Raw genomic sequence first — 16,298 nt, 5'->3', positions numbered from 1 at the left:
ATAGCTGTCAACTTACAGATTTGAAAATAAGGGACCAGCAGCCTTGAAAATAAGGGACCAGCAGCCAAAATAAGGGACCTGCAGCCTCACCTGTTCCAGGCACTCCAGTCTTCCTGTCCTCCTGCAGTCTGGTCAAACTCATGCTGGTAGCTTCGAGAACACTGTCCAACCAACTTTGTAACCAGAAGTTCAACTGAATAGAATCTGAATCGCATGCACCACAAGGCCTATGCAGCCTCAACTTAAGATGGCTCCCCGGTCTTGCTTTGCACTGCAAAGTTTGCAGCAGCACGTGCAACAAAATGGCGTCCAGCATTCAAAAACCTCCTCAGTTTGCATTAACTAGCCACACACAAGGCATGCAAGCTCCACCCCCCTGTCGTTCTTAGACTTCTTATTGGGTGAGCAACACAGCCAAGCAACACAGTTGGAGCCTCTCTCCTCCCTGGCCGGCAGGGAGGGAGGGAGAGGAACTGCTTCCTTTGAAATTTAAGGGACATCATTTAAGGGACATTTAAGGGACATCCATCAATAAGGGACAGCAGCGGGACATGGCGCTGGAATAAGGGACTGTCCCTTCAAATAAGGGACACCTGGCAGCTATGCTCCGAGGCAAGGCAACAATGGCGCCCAACATGCTCAATAATGTCAAAGTCTGCAGCGATTCTCAGTTTTAACTCCCAGGGAACGAGCCACACTTTGGAAATGGACTATAACGGTTTGGTATGTGGGCTTGGAGATGCTGCTGCTGCTAAAGAGAAGTGCTTAGGCACTTTGAAAATAAGCAGCAAGGCTTAAGCTGGGTATTAGTGGACTGCGGCCAAAGGAGTTGAAGAATGTTAAGTCATTAGCTGCAGGTTACTTAAGGCAGAGCGCGGGCAGGGAAAAAACAGGAGTCATGTTGTGCAACTCAAGTGTGGTGTGCTGTTCAGCGGTATCCTGGAACATGACCAGTTAGATTAGCCAAACTGAATTGTTAAGAGGCTACGAGTCTTTCCCCCACAGCAACACTGGTTTACCTCAGTAACCTTACATAAAAGCCTCATGGCTTTCAAAATTAACTTTTATATCATTGCAATTTAGACATTTTCGAATTCTAATTACACTCATTACCGACTATCTCAAAGATGATAGATAGATAGATAGATAGATAGATAGATAGATAGATAGATAGTAGATAGATGGAGATAGATAGATGATAGAGATAGATAGATAGATAGATAGATAGATAGATAGATAGATAGATAGATAGATAGATAGATATAGATAGATGATATAGATAGATGATAGATAGATAGATAGATAGATAGATAGATAGATAGATAGATGATGATAGATGATGATGATAGATAGATAGATAGATAGATAGATGATAGATGATAGATAGATAGATAGATAGATAGATAGATAGATAGATAGATAGATAGATATAGATAGAGATAGATAGATAGATGATAGATAGATATAGATAGATAGATGATGATATAGATAGATAGATGATAGATAGATAGATAGATAGATAGATAGATAGATAGATAGATAGATAGATAGATAGATATAGAAAATTTCTCATTACAAGTCTTCAGACAACCCTGCTAAGGATGTTAATTGCTTACAATGATCTTTCAGATATCGGATGAATTTACTCCAGTCTTTTTGGAATACTTGATCGGATTTTTCCTGTCGGCTTCGCCAGTTCTGCAAAGTTCATCATCTTCATCTGCCACTCTTTTTTTGTTGGTACTTCTTGCTGTTTCCATTTTGGGGCTAAAATAATTCTTACCACAGTTGTTGCATACATAAACAGTTTTTTATCTTCCCTTGGTATCTTTTCGCCCACTATCCCCAATAGAAAGGCTTCTGGTTTTTTAACAAGAGTGTTTTCAAACACTTTCTTTAACTCATTATATACCATTTCCCAGAAAGCCTTTACCTCTTTGCAAGTCCACCACATGCCCTTGCTCAAATCTCATCCGCAACTGTGAAAAGTTGTAGAGGCGTGGGCATCTACAAAGGATGAACTATAACCCCCCAATTCCCAGCTTTCATTTAGGAGAGAGAAGGTTTCAAGCAGTTGTAGAACCTGAAAAATGGGACTAAATGTGCATGGGGCAATTATTTTATTTTGGAGGAGGAATCAGCCTGCTTTCGGTGCGCTCTGCTGCCCCTCACCGGAAAAAAATTCCCATGGAATTTTTCCCCATGGTTAGGGGTAATGTCCTCTTTTGAATCTGAAAGCTCAGCTTACCCTCCTCTCTAAGGAGAGTGAACCAGAGCTCATTTTACTGCTCTCTGAAGCAGGAAGTCTCCCATTCTAGGGTTTTCCCAATTGAGGATTCGTTTATCTGGGTCAGTTCACCAGTTCTCACAGCCAAATTCCCATCACTTTGCCCCATGCAGTCAATTTACTGTAGGGTATAGCTTTAATTCTAACACTGTTTGCTTTATAATGATATTTCCCCCCCTACGTTTTCAGTCGTTCTTATTTTTATCTGTAAGCCGCCTTGAGCCCCTGCCAGGGAAAAAGGCGAGGTATAAATAAATATATATTGTATTTTTCCGTGTGTAAGACTATATTTTTCCCTAAATTTTTGAAGTTTAAAATAAGGGGTCGTCTTATACACAGATAGTGCATAGTACGTTTTCTTAATTTTGGGTAAAAAAAAATTGGGACCATCTTATACATGGGGGTGTCTTATACACAGAAAAATACAGTATGTATAATATAATATGGGCAGACCTCCTGAGCTATAGAACTGCTTGGTTACTCTGATACTGGGATGCGACTCCATCTGTCTGTGTCTGGCTAGTTCTCTGGCCAAAGGAGGGAATCTTGCTGCTGCCTTGGGCTGCAGGCTTAGCTTCATGCTCAATTGACCCATGAGCTGTGGCATTGCTTTGCTATAACAACAACAACAACAACAATTTATTATTTATACCCCACCCCTCTGGGTGGGTTTCCCCAGCCACTCTGGGCAGCTCCAATCATCATCATCATCATCATCATCATCATACGATCAAACATTAAAAATTCCCTGAACAGGGCTGCCTTCAGAGGTCTTCTAAAAGTCAGATAGTTGTTTATTTCCTTGACATCTGATGGGAGGGTGTTCCACAGGGCGGGCGCCACTACTGAGAAGGCCCTCTGCCTGGTTCCCTGTAGCTTCACTTCTCACAGTGAGGGAACCACCAGAAGGCCCTCAGAGTTGGACCTCAGTGTCTGGGCTGGACGATGGGGGTGGACACGCTCCTTCAGGTCTACTAGGAACCAGTGTGGGATCTTTGTAGCAGCACACCTTGCATCGTAGAAGGAAGAGAGTATAGATCGGATTCAGTTTCTGTTTGACAGAGAAGCGTTCCTGCCATTGCTTCATGTTATTTGTACCCTCCGTGGATGGGTAAATGTAGGGGCGTTGTCAGTGAATGGCCTTATGGCTGGTGGTTGGTGACAGAATGGCTAGGAATGCAGTGGGAACAGCTGCTGTTATGACGTTCCCTCTCTTCCCCCCTCTGCAGCTATGGTTGTGCTTTAGATGTTGCTGTGTGGTGGGTAGCACAGAATCCAAACAAGTTATTTAACTGGCATAAGGCGGCTGATCGTCGAAGAATTGATGCTTTTGAATTCTGGTGCTGGAGGAGACTCTTGAGAGTCCCATGGACTGCAAGAAGATCCAACCTCTCCATTCTGAAGGAAATCAGCCCTGAGTGCTCACTGGAAGGACAGATCCTGAAAATACGTTGGCCACCTCATGAGAAAAGAAGACTCCCTGGAAAAGACCCTGATGTTGGGAAAGATGGAGGGCACAAGGAGAAGGGGACGACAGAGGACGAGATGGTTGGACAGTGCTTTCAAAGCTACCAGCATGAGTTTGACCAAACTGCGGGAGGCAGTGGAAGACAGGAGTGCCTGGCGTGCTCTGGTCCATGGGGTCACGAAGAGTCGGACACGACTAAATGACTAAACAACAACAACAACAAGCTGCTGCTGCACAAAATCAAAAGTTTTCTGCTCGGCTTCTAAATTCTTTGCTCGTGCTCCTTTGTGGAATTGCAGAGTCTTAGCTCAAAATCCATTTCTCTGCGTTTCATAGAAGCGGCATGAGACGATGATATTTGAACACTTATTTGGCCCAGGGGGATCTAAATCGAGAAACCCAGTGACCCCGCAATCCCTCATGGGGCCAAAGAGTGCAAACATGCTGGTAATATGATATTATTTCGGATCATGAAGGGTTGGTTTATTTTTAGCAGCGGCATCTGCCGGAGCTAAGCTCTGGGTAAGCCGGAGCTTTGTTCTTAATTTTGTACACACCAGAACAGTTCCTGCGAGCGTCCCATGACTGGCCGCACATTAAGTGCATGTTAGGCAGGACTGTAACTCTAGAAGCGGCGACATTGTTTAGAAACATCTACCCCAATGCTATTTCTGCATAACATTTTCCTACTGCAGATACGGTTACACACCATGTGCTTGTTTCAAGTGAGGCAGCTGTTCCCGTAGCTCACTGTGGGGGGATTTATGCCTTTAAATCCAGAGGTTCTGTCTCTGCAGCCTGAAGGCCTCACTCTTGCAGCAACACATTGGCATTAAAATTAAGGAAAGCCATACTATGAATCAAGAGATTAGCAGAGATTTATATGCCTCGGTGACACAGCAAAAGGCTTCGCCCAGGTGGAAAAGACAGATCCCATTTATCAGAAGGGACAAGTTGACCTGGAGGTGAGAAGTCTGTTTAAGCTACAAGTTATTCAGCTGCTTCTGCAGATACATGGAAAGTTCAGCTTGCCCATGAAGTTCCAAATTGCAGACAGGAAATGATTAATCCAGCCCCCCAAGGCAGGTATAGCAAATTTATAGTGCCTTTGAGGAGGCCTCTCCCAGAACCGGGGGGGGGGGGGGGGATTGCAACAGCAGAAAATGCAGAACGTTACATGATTGCCCTATAAGGGCCTAGCACATGTCAGAATGTGGTTCCTGGATGTCACGACCCCCTCAGATGCAAAGTTCATGCTCTCGTCTTCAGATGGGTTCATCCTTTGCTGCCTGTTCTCCTCTCCTGTGACCAAGAAATGGATGCTCTCACCCAACTATCCTGGATCAAGAGCCAAGATCAAAAGTACTTCTATATAACAGTGCACAGAAAAATGTTCCTTCAACTTTGCAAGAATGATTCCATCAAAATTATGCACCGTGCAAGAGTTTGTGGACAAATCCTCAGAGACATCTTTCAGAGTCAAGCTAAATGCAACGGGACAACTGTCCTTGTTCTTTACATGTCTTTTCTGTTTGTGTCTTAAGCAAGGGCAGGAGGCTTAATTTTTACAGTACCAAAAATTATCCAGATTGGGAGGGAAAGGTCTGAAAAAACAGAGCACAAGGAGGTCTGGCGGGGGAGTATGGGAAGCTAAGCCCATCACCGTCTAGCTTGACCTTCAAATGTATCTGCTAGAAATCAGTTTAGAAGCTGAACTGAATTTAGGCATGTTGACAAAGCAGCACAGCCAAAGCTATGATGCATTATAGCACAATGCCAAGTTAAACTGAGGTGCTGAATACACAGCACTTTGTTCAAACAACAGCCAGATAGAAATCGAATCGCGAGTCTAGATGTCCAAAAGAAAATGTGGATACGGTGGTAAAAATGTTCTAAGACTGTTACCTGTTAACATTACCTGTAGGAGATTGCACAGCTGAATCCTTCTACGTGAAAGAAACTTCATATGAAGTTACCACAACAATGAAAGGGCTGGGCTAGTTCTCCCAGATATTTAGCTTTCTATGGGCAAGAGGTTGTTTATATAGCTGAATATTCAATTGTGTGATACCTTCTCCCCAAATACAGTGGTACCTCGGGTTACATACGCTTCAGGTTACATACACTTCAGGTTACAGACTCCACTAACCCAGAAATAGTGCTTCAGGTTAAGAACTTTGCTTCAGGATGAGAACAGAAATTGTGCTCCTGCGGCACGGCAGCAGCAGAAGGCCCCTTTAGCTAAAGTGGTGCTTCAGGTTAAGAACAGTTTCAGGTTAAGAACAGACCTCTGGAACAAATTAAGTACTTAACCCAAGGTACCACTGTACTAACCAGAAGTGGTACCAGGAGTGGTCACATTAATATTTTACGGCAAAAACAAACTGCAGTGACACTTTAAAGACTAACAAATTTATTATGGCATAGCAAAACTGCATGGAAAGAGTTTTACTACCTCATATGCTGCATGTGAAAACTAGCAGCCAGGTTTCTGCAACACGCAGTGAGGATCCGTGAATGTTATACAACAGCATTTTAATTGTTAGATGCCGATGTTGCTGAGTGATTTTATTGTACAGAAACATTCAGAATTTTGCCTATATGTCATTAGACACCCCCCCCCCAACAGAAAGCACTTTCATCAACAATTTATACTCAGGGTCCTTCATTGAAGCCCATTTATACAACTAGGTACCAAACTTCACATATCCAGCCATCAAGTGATCTTTGTGCAAGCCACATCCAATTGGATGGTTTCTAGTCCATCGCAAAGAAGTTCTATTGCAAGACCACAGAACGCTGGGATGATACCTGCATGGTTCGATATTCCCTTGCTCTGCTGCTTTTTTTGGTAGCTGCAATAACTGAAACAATCAAGCTTTCTGTCAAATCCTGATCACACTGCCCCAGGTGTGTGGGTGGCAAAATGGGCGCAGGGCCTTTTCTGTAGTGGTACCTTGTCTCTAAGACACACTCCCTGGCAAGGTCTTGCACCCTTCTTTGAGGCAACAGGTGAAGACCATCAGACTCTTAACATGATTGCTTTTTTTCTGCTGCTGGTTTGCAGTTGCTCTGCTTTTCTTTTTACTGCGTTTTTATATTTGACACTGTGAGCCACCTTCCGCACGTGTGTGAAAAGGCAAGCTACAAAGGTCCTAAATGAATAAAAATAAATCGTGAGTGCAGCCTTTTCAAAGTCACACCAGGCAAATGATACACTGCTATTTGAGTATCTGGCATTACTGGGAAGAAGCTTGGAGCGGGATTTAAAGTGGGGGTCAAGTCAATAAACAGAATTGAAAGCCAAGGGCTTTGTTTGCTTCGATGCCAAGCACACCTTCAGCTGTTGAGACATATAATGCCTATTGGTAAGATGTTGGCAACCTATGCCCATTGACTGTAATGAAGCAAACTTCTGTTGCCATGGCAGCTGAGGGGGCCAAGACTGTTGGCTATAACCGGATAGCATGTTAACAGCACCCAGTCCCCTGCTAGGGATCACTTTTGTCCTAAACACACCAAAAAGAGGGAGCACGTCTTTTGTTCATATTCCTCATGGACAGTCACACAGGTCAGGAATTGCAACAGACTTAAGGTACACTGAATGTTCAAATATATGTCGGTTGATCTCATCCTCTGCTCATGGAGCACTCTGTAAACACCAAAAAGCTGTCAAGCTCCTTAAGGACTATGTTCCAGACTGGAAAGAATCTGTTTGCTTTATGAACATGCTCCTTTTTATGTGCAAGCAGAGAAGCATTCTCAAATTGTTGTACAAAGTTCACCAAGGGTTTAAATTATGCTGGTTGCGTCATTAGTGGCTTATATCATCCTGTCATGAGCCATGAGTTAATGTTCAGGTGCTTTGTGCTGTTAAAACAATGCAGAGTTGAGTTTTAAAGCCAAGAACCACAGCAGCACTGGGTCTTGAATAAGGAGGACATATTTTCCTTGGATTTCCTCTGCACAAGTGTGCTTGTGACGGCAGCGTCCAAGCATCGCTTTCTCTAGGCTCATGGAAGCACATTCATTTGCATTTTTATGTATGAGATGTTCATTACGGGATTACTACCGAAAGAGTGCTATGGTAATTCATAAGGGGATCTTCATCCTGGGACAAACAGTCCCAAGTGAAATAAATGGAAGTTTTTGTTTGCTTTACACAGAGCTTGGCTTTATTTGGGCTTTGCCAATGGGCGTGTTCCTCTGTGCCCCCCCCCCCCTTCCAGGCCATTGTTACAAATTTCTAAACAAGAACTCGCACAGAGTGAAAGCAAATGAAAGGATTATAACAAATGCAAAGTTAGCAAGCAATGCTTTGAGTTAGGAAGCGCCCACAGCTTAGTAGGTTGTAAATAGTAAAAGCACATGGTTCAGTATCTTTTTTAAAAAAACAAGAAACAAGAAAGCAGTTCTAGGGCAATGTATTCTTTTATTATAAATTTAGAATGAATGACCAATGAAAAAGGATCACAATGGAGTACCAAGAAAGCTCATGTATCGAATTTTTTTTAGCAGCATTTCAACAGTCCTAGGCTCCCAACATTCTCCAAGCGTGACCTCCTCAAGCCCCCTCCAGTAAACCCAACCTGGACACCGTTACAAATAGCAAAATCCTCTGGGAAGTGCTCATTTATGAGCTCAATGGAAACAGATGGGAATGGCTCAAGAACACAGATTCCTTTCAACAAAGGCTTCCCAAAAGCCTATACTCAAGGTTCCCATAGCAAGAGGAACTGGATTCAAACCACTGTCTGCCAGGTTGATACGGTCCCTTTATACTAGTAAAGATTGGGGGGGTTTCATCAATGTGTATCTACCAAATTATGACAAATTGCAGTTCTAGGGCCAGAGACCTTGTAGGCCTCTTCAGTAGTGTGACAACTGGCAAACTTGGATGCCTCTTCAAAAAGGGACAACACGTTTCTGAGTATTGGACACTGCCTTTGGCAGTTCCGAAGCAGTCGCAATGTGATTTTTCCCAGGCACCCTTGGCAATGTCCTAAGTCCCAGGCGACAGCAGAGGAACCCAGACTGCAGCTCCTTCCCCTGCGAGCACTGAAGTGGCAGGGAGAGCTGTAGCTTAGATTCCTTCCACATGCTCCGACACTTGGTCAGAAATGGTTCTTGTATTCACTCCTCCTCCAGTTATGAGGGTAGCTGTAGTATAAAAATCTTAACCACCAAACACTGTTGGTTAGCACCCCAAACTGTTCTAGATTGCTCCGTTTCAGACACTGGGCATAACACCGCCAATCTATACGCCACGTTACCTTTGACACTGGGTGCATCAGGAAAAAGCAATGCAAAACCTTTCTGAAACCCCATCTTTCTCCCCCCCTTGAGCTTGCTGACAGATGGCTGTTTTGAGAGCAGAATTGGACCTATATACAAGAGGTGGAAAATACTTGTTTGATTTGAGGTTTGACACATAACGAAGCTGAGCTTTTACTAAAATCCTCTGTGGGTGATATTTTTTACGTAAGACTGTAGCAGTACGACACTTTACCTGTTACAGTAAAACATGAGCGATACTATCCTGGCTTTGCTGGTGGCTGTCTGGTAGAAAATAACTTTAATTAGAAAGTTAAATGGGTTGCAGGGTGAGGAGAGAGAGAGTCAGAGAGAGAGAGAGAGAGAGAGAGAGAGAGAGAGAGAGAGAGAGAGAGAGAGAGAGAGAGAGAGAGCACACAGATAGACAAATATAATACTGACAAGCTATTCCCCCTTCTTTGGTACTTTCTAAACTTTCTTATCCAAAATATATGAGGGAAATGCACCATTAAAAAGTTACATTTTTGTAAGTATTTACAAATTCAATGTTCATACAGTATTATACACAACAAAATGATATGAACCGAGTTTTTGCCAATGTACCTCTGCACTTTGCTTCCAGTATCATTGAACAGCACTTTTTTTTTTACAAAAAAGAATCTCATCTTTTTGCACATTGCTTCATTATTTATCAAACTGACAAACACATCCCAGGTTCTTTTAAAAGATTAAAAAAATGGCTACTGAATGATACATTATGTACAAGTTTTACTAGGGATTAAGTTCTAGGCAATTATTTTCACCTCACTTATAACTTAAGGTAGTGTTACCTACTGTAAGCGTATATATATATTTCTTTAATACATAAGAAAACGGCACCACATGTTATGTCACCAATGACACAGATGTTATGTACAGCAGATGTTAGATTCTGACGACAAATCCTTGCTGATTAGCTCCTGCTGCATGGTTTAAATAGGGAGCTCTGCGCTCTGGAGGGGAGACCTTTGCTTCTTTCATCTCAGAGGCACCCCTTTCTTCTTCCATGGAAGGAGCAGCGATGTCAGACGTATGGCAGGATGGCGTACATGAAGAGAGCCATGATGGCAGCGCTGAACAAGCCAGCCACGGGGACAGTCACAAACCAGGCGACAAAGATATTGCGGAAGAGGTGCCAGTCAACAGCCTTCTTGGAGCGTATCCAGCCAACTGACACCACAGAACCAACCTTGGAAGTTTGAGAAGGGAATCAGAATTAAAGGCATCTTAACATGGGCAACATATGCTTTATGACCTGGGGTCCATAAATTTGGGTTTGCTTTTAGTAACCAGATATTATCTGTGATCACCACCGCCCTACCGTCCCTCTGGCATGTAAGGCGATTCAGGGGAAGGGCTGGGCCAAACCAAACCATGCTTTGGAGGCACGTGGAAGCAGCAGGAGATGCGCCAAGTATCTCCAAAGCCTGGCACTAACCAAGATCAATCCGTTTCACGAAAATGAAACACCTCATCCCCTCCATTTTCTTGGTAACGCAAGCCTCCCACTTTGAACTGGGTATTCCAGGGACTTGCAATTGCCAGAAAGACTTGTGGCAACTGCTGACCAACCAGCAAACACATTTATGGACCCCTAGCTATGACAAAACCAATGCCAGTCAGCTGAAGCCCAGATTTACAAAGTATCTGAAATTGGAATTCCTGCTTCCTTTTCACACAGGAGAAGAGCTCTACGTGAATTTATCACACAAACTGAAAACTATTTGGGATGGGACAGGGAAACATACCTATTAGTGCCTTGCATAATTTGGATTCCATGGCAGTTCTTATTCTTATTATTTCTAGTTTTACACGACATTCTCCTTAATTTAAGGCCTGTGATAGCAGTTTTGAGCCATGCCCCTTTCAAAGGAAAAGCTAACCATTCAAATTAGAGAATCAACCGTGTTTTATGTATTTAAAGTAATATACCGTATTTTTCGCACCATAGGACGCACTTTTCCCCTCCTAAAAAGCAAGGGAAAATGTGTGTGCGTCCTATGGAGCGAATGCAGGGGGGAGGCAGGCGGGAAAAGCCCCCAAGAGCCGCACACAAGCTCCGTGTGCTCTTGCGGGCTTTTCCACAGGAGGGAGAAGGGACTGACTGGCCGCATCAGTCCCTTCCCCCACCTCCCAGGAAAGCCAGGAGAAGCCGTGCAGCCCTTTTAAAGTGCACGCGGCTTCTGCCGGTTTTGCGGGAGGTGGGGGAATTCCCCCACCTCCCAGAAAAGCCAGGAGAAGCCGCGCAGCCCCTTTAAAGAGCTCATGGCTTCTGTGGGCTTTTGCGAGAGGTGAGGGAATCCCCCCACCTCCCAGGAAAGCCAGAAGAAGCCGTGCAGCCCTTTTAAAGTGCGTGCGGCTTCTGCCGGTTTTGCGGGAGGTGGGGGAATTCCCCCACCTCCCAGAAAAGCCAGGAAAGCCCTGCGCAGCGTCTCCCAGCAAGGAGAGGCTGCACGGGGCTAAAGGGGAAGGCAAAACAGCGAGCAGGATCCATCCCGCTCGCTGCCTTGCCTTCTTCCATAGCTGCGCGCAACCCCTCCACAAGGAGAGGCTGCACGGGGCTATGGCTTCTTTAGCCCTGCGCAGCGTCTCCCGGCAAGGAGAGGCTGCATGGGGCTAAAGGGGAAGCCAAAACTTGGCTTGCTCCATAGCTGCGTGCAACCCCTCCGGCAGGGAGAGGTTGTGCGCACCCTGTACGCTGCTCTTTGGGGCTTGGGGGGGGGAAAGATTTTTTTCTTGATTTCCCCCCCCCTAAAAACTGGGTGCGCCCTATGGTCCGGTGCGCCCTATGGTGCGAAAAATACGGTATGTTGCTTTTCAGGGCAAACCATTTCCAAAGCAACTTAACAAGGTAATTTAAACACGAAACGAAAAACCCACCACTCAGTAACAAAAACTACAACTAGCAAGTTATAACAAATAAAATGGCCAGAAGTTTGCTACACATGACATAGAAAGTGGCAATTAATTATGTGGCAGAATATAGGAAATTGGTGGTAAAGTTGGATTCCATAAGTGAAGAGCATATGCCTTGAGGTTGGAGCTTCGATATTTTGTCCAGCTTTGAGCCCCATCGTGGAAAGAGCAAGAGCTGCTATTGGTATGTTATCTCAGATATGCCAAAAGGGCTGACAAATCTTCTATCACTCTGGCAAATAGAAGTATGTGTTTTTCCTGTTCTGATCACTGCCATTTTAGAGTTTGCCTGCAGCTGTTCTCTGGATGAAGGCTTCTAATACAATGTATTTGCTCAAAGGAATAACTATGTTTTCACATCTCAAATAATGGGTTGTGATTTGTCTTATGTGAGCAACTGCCATTTATTTTAACTGCTTAACCCAATTTCCCTTCTAAGTGCCATTAAGTCCACAGTTTGTTTTCTTGTATTGCCAAGGTTTTCCTCTTATGACCCTGCATTTCTCCCTAAGGGCTGAGTACAACTGAGACACTATCATGTTCTGCCTTCCTCTTGTCAGAGAGCATCTGGAGAAGAGATTCTGCAAACAAGAGGAAGCCATTTGTGAAAGGAAGGACGCTAAATAAGAAGGCTTCGTATTCCCTTCCAAGAAAGTTTGGAGCTGGCTGGAATTGACTGATCAGGTGCACCAAATTACCGTATTTTTCGCTCCATGGGGCGCACCGGACCATAGAGCGCACCTAGTTTTTAGGGGGGGGAATAAAGGGGGGAAATTATTTTTTCCCCCCAGCCCCAAAGAGCAAAGAAGCAAAGACAGCCAGCGGGATCCATCCTGTTTTGGCTTCCTCTTTAGCCACGCACAAACTCTCCAGCCGGGAGAGGCTGCTCGCGGCTTCGTTTTTAGCCGCGGGGCTGGGGCTGGGGCGGGAGAAGCCCGAGCTTTCCCCGACCCCAGCCCCCAGAACAGGTCCAGGAGCGGAGGCAAGGTTGCGTAGCCTTGCCGCCACTCCTGGAGCTTGCGGGCTGGGAGAGCGCTCCAAAGGTTTGCGGATAGCTGCCTGAAGCCCAGGGAGCACAGTGGGACTTGGCACTGCACTCCCCGGGCTGCAGGCTGCTATCCGCAAGCCTCCAGAGCCCAGCGGGAACTCCCGCCGCGCTCCGAAGGCTTGCGGATAGCTTCCTGAAGCCTGGAGAGCGAGAGAGGTTGGTGCGCAACGACCCCTCTCGCTCTCCAGGCTTCAGCGAAAGCCTGCATTCGCCCCATAGGACGCACACACATTTCCCCTTCATTTTTGGAGGGGGGGAAGTGCGTCCTATAGAGCGAAAAATACGGTAAGTGGTACAGTAACATACAGAATTATCTGAAACAGCACATTTGGTTGCTCTCTTCCCAATCTCCCCTGCCCCCATCCACATAACTAGAACAGTCTACATGTAACACACATGAAGCTGCCTTAGAAACAGATACTGGTCTATCTGGCCTTCTTTGACTGCAACCAGCAAGACCTCCAATAGAAAGAAGTAATTCTCAGCACAACTACCCAAGATCTTTCTTAGCTGGAAATGGCAGAGACTAAATCGAGGACCTCTTGGATGCAGCACATGTGCTTGCTACTAAGCTATGGCTCTCCTCAAAAGGGATATGGTAGGGAAAACCACATTTTCTTACTGTAATGACTGTCCACAGATTTGAACACTGCTGAATTAATGTAAGAAGGGCCCATATATGTTACAGTGACAACGGCAGCTATATAAAAATAAAAACTATATCAGAATAATGATATCACTTGTCTATCCCTTCTGCCTCCTGAAGAGTCTGTGCAAATAGAAAGGCATATCAACCTCTGTTAAAATTTTCTAGAGATTTACGGATTGTCAGATAAATTACTAGGATGCAACATTCCAAGGGATTAATTCAATCCAATTAGTGTTGATGGCATAGCTCAGACTTAGTAACCAAGAGTTAGTCATAGGACTATCTCTGATCAAATCAGTTCTGAAAGCCACAAGTCTGATCATAGTTACAGTAAGAAGTTACTGGCTAACATTCAACGTCTGTAATAAATTTCTTTTCCCCCTTGTCAGTCATCGCCCCTAGACAGGAAGATAAAAATGAATAGTCACAAACATGCTTTGTTCTTCATTTTTGCCTGGGGAAGTTTCACCTGATCCTTTCTAGAACAGGACCTACACCACCAGCAGGAATCATGTGTGCAAATGCAAGGTTGTGCTCACATGACTGCTGACACTAGTGCAGCAACACTGGAACATTTATCTGCGCAGGCACCAGGCAAAGTGGTGAGTGAGCAGTGATAATGTTTAGGATGACAAGAGCTCGGTGTGCCCTGCAGCCTTCCAAGACCATTTAAGTTATCCTGTTGTTCTTAGGTGCTGCAGAAAACACGGTTATGTCACCAATGTGGACGTAAAATTCAATTGCCGGCCCAGATGGCTTCTGTACATGGAATCTTTGCCTGGATTGTGGGGATGGGGTTGGCTTCTGTTTATGAAATTGGGGGGGGGGGGGCTTGTAGCACTCTTTTCTAGCCCTGAAGGTAATGGACGTGTGACTGCAATCATGGTATCTAAAAACATCGTTTAACTCGACCTCATATTACAATATTCTGCAATCTTCTTTAAGGAGAATAGTGAACATACATGAACGGTTAGCAGCTCCTAGAGATTTTGTCTATTCTTCTACCCCATTACTTGCTACGGATTTTCCTTCTAGCAGATTGGTCACCCCACTGTGACTCTCTTTTTATTTGTTAGGGTGTTTTTTAAAGAGATTGGGGGGCTTGGGGGAGGAGAATAAGAGAAATGGAGAGTGGGCAGTGGTAGAGATAGGATATATGCTAAAATAAAAAAGGGAGGCAGGTCTGAAAGCATGAATAGTGATGTATATGAAAAGTACCACAATTTAATTTTAACACCAATTTTAAAAATATTCAACTTATGCTCTGTTTTGTTTCATGAATTTCCCCAATTTTTAGAGGGTATCAGTGACACTGGCATCAGTTAACCCATTTCTAAACATTATCAAAGTTTAGCTGACTACGTTTGGATGAGAATACAGGTTAGAAAAGCAGATTAATCACTGAAAAGCTACAATCTGTATAGACCTTCTAGTTCCGATTGGCTTGAAATCAAATACCATTTGCCTTCAGATACATGAATGCTTGGTTCTGTATTTCAATGACTTGTGATGTATGCTCCTAAAATTATGCACACCACAATCCATGAAAGTTACATATGAGAAACTGCAAATCTGGGGGAAGAAAATAAAATGTATGAAACTGTTAGTCGAAAGCTAATACTAAGAAGTTTAAGTTTATATAGAAGCAAGGAAACTAAAAGTTAAGATGATGACTGTTGCTTGTTAATACACTACAAAATGAATACTACAATGTGTTTTATAAACAGCAATAAGAGTTTATAGAATATACATTCTTTTTCTTTTCGCTCTCTTTTTTTTAAAAAAAGAAAACCTCCCCAACATTCTAACATTTGGGGAGAATTTGCAACTCACATGTTCTGTATAATTTTGTAAATAACTAAATTTCCATATTTTAATTATTGGTTTTTTTTTCAATTTTAAAACTTGCTTGGTAGTATATTACTTAATGAAGGCAAAATGGGATGTGGGGGAATCAGCATTTGTTATTTGTTTCTTTTTCTTTAAAGATTGAGCATGGGTTTAATCGACGTGACCACTGCAGACTCCAATACCTTGCAATGAGTGGAGCTTATTGGAATACCCACATTTGAGGCTACAAGTACGGTTAGCGCACACATTACTTCAATGCAAAATCCACTGTAAAGAAATAAAAAAGAGACAGATGGAGATTTTGAAGTGTAAGAGCGACACACAGGAAATCCCATGCCATGCATTCATCAGGAAAGTAGAAGAATGAACGATGAACAGTGTCAGAACCTCCGGACAAAGAAGGGTGCAGCAGATCAACGTTCACATGGCATGACCTGAGGAAAAAGTTACTGCTATTCAGGGCCAACTCCACTGTGCATGGCAGCAAATTTTGGTGTACCAGTCAAGGGCAGCACAATGTAGATTTTTGGTTCGTTATTTTAATTCCAGTAGGAGGTCAAGACTTGGATTTCCTGCCTCAGGCATCAAAACGCCTCGGGCCATCCGCCCCTACTACACTCTAAAACATTTGGGCTAGTGTCATTATTCCTAAATGTTCTCATGTGCAGTTCCATGACCATGTGAAAACATCGAGATTAGACGGTTCCTGGTGTGCAACCCCACCAATCTTTCCTTCTGCAAAAGGCCCTCTGAAATTAACGGGCAA

The 16,298-nt window shown here is 43.9% G+C and overlaps 1 protein-coding gene across 8 annotated transcripts in view; it reads right to left on the bottom strand.

Annotated features, from left to right (window-relative positions):
- Nucleotides 1-8,167: 8,167 nt before the first annotated feature.
- The window catches only part of SLC20A2 (solute carrier family 20 member 2), a 92,256-nt gene continuing 84,125 nt past the window's right edge, over nucleotides 8,168-16,298 (bottom strand). For 4 of the 8 annotated variants that reach the window (XM_028701773.2, XM_028701779.2, XM_028701774.2 and 1 more), the window contains one exon: nucleotides 8,168-10,257. In XM_028701773.2, coding sequence (XP_028557606.2) covers nucleotides 10,093-10,257 — 165 coding nt within the window. In that variant the 3' untranslated portion in view covers nucleotides 8,168-10,092. Of the gene's footprint in view, nucleotides 10,258-15,714; nucleotides 15,800-16,298 lie in introns of all 8 variants that reach the window. The other 4 variants (XM_028701776.2, XM_028701777.2, XR_003703350.2 and 1 more) reach the window with 4 other exon arrangements.

This window comes from Podarcis muralis, chromosome 13, assembly GCF_964188315.1.
Source record: "Podarcis muralis chromosome 13, rPodMur119.hap1.1, whole genome shotgun sequence".
Classification (NCBI taxonomy): Eukaryota; Metazoa; Chordata; class Lepidosauria; order Squamata; family Lacertidae; genus Podarcis; species Podarcis muralis.
The sequence above is the reverse complement of the archived record's forward strand: the minus strand, read 5'-3'. Positions and strand labels throughout refer to the sequence as shown.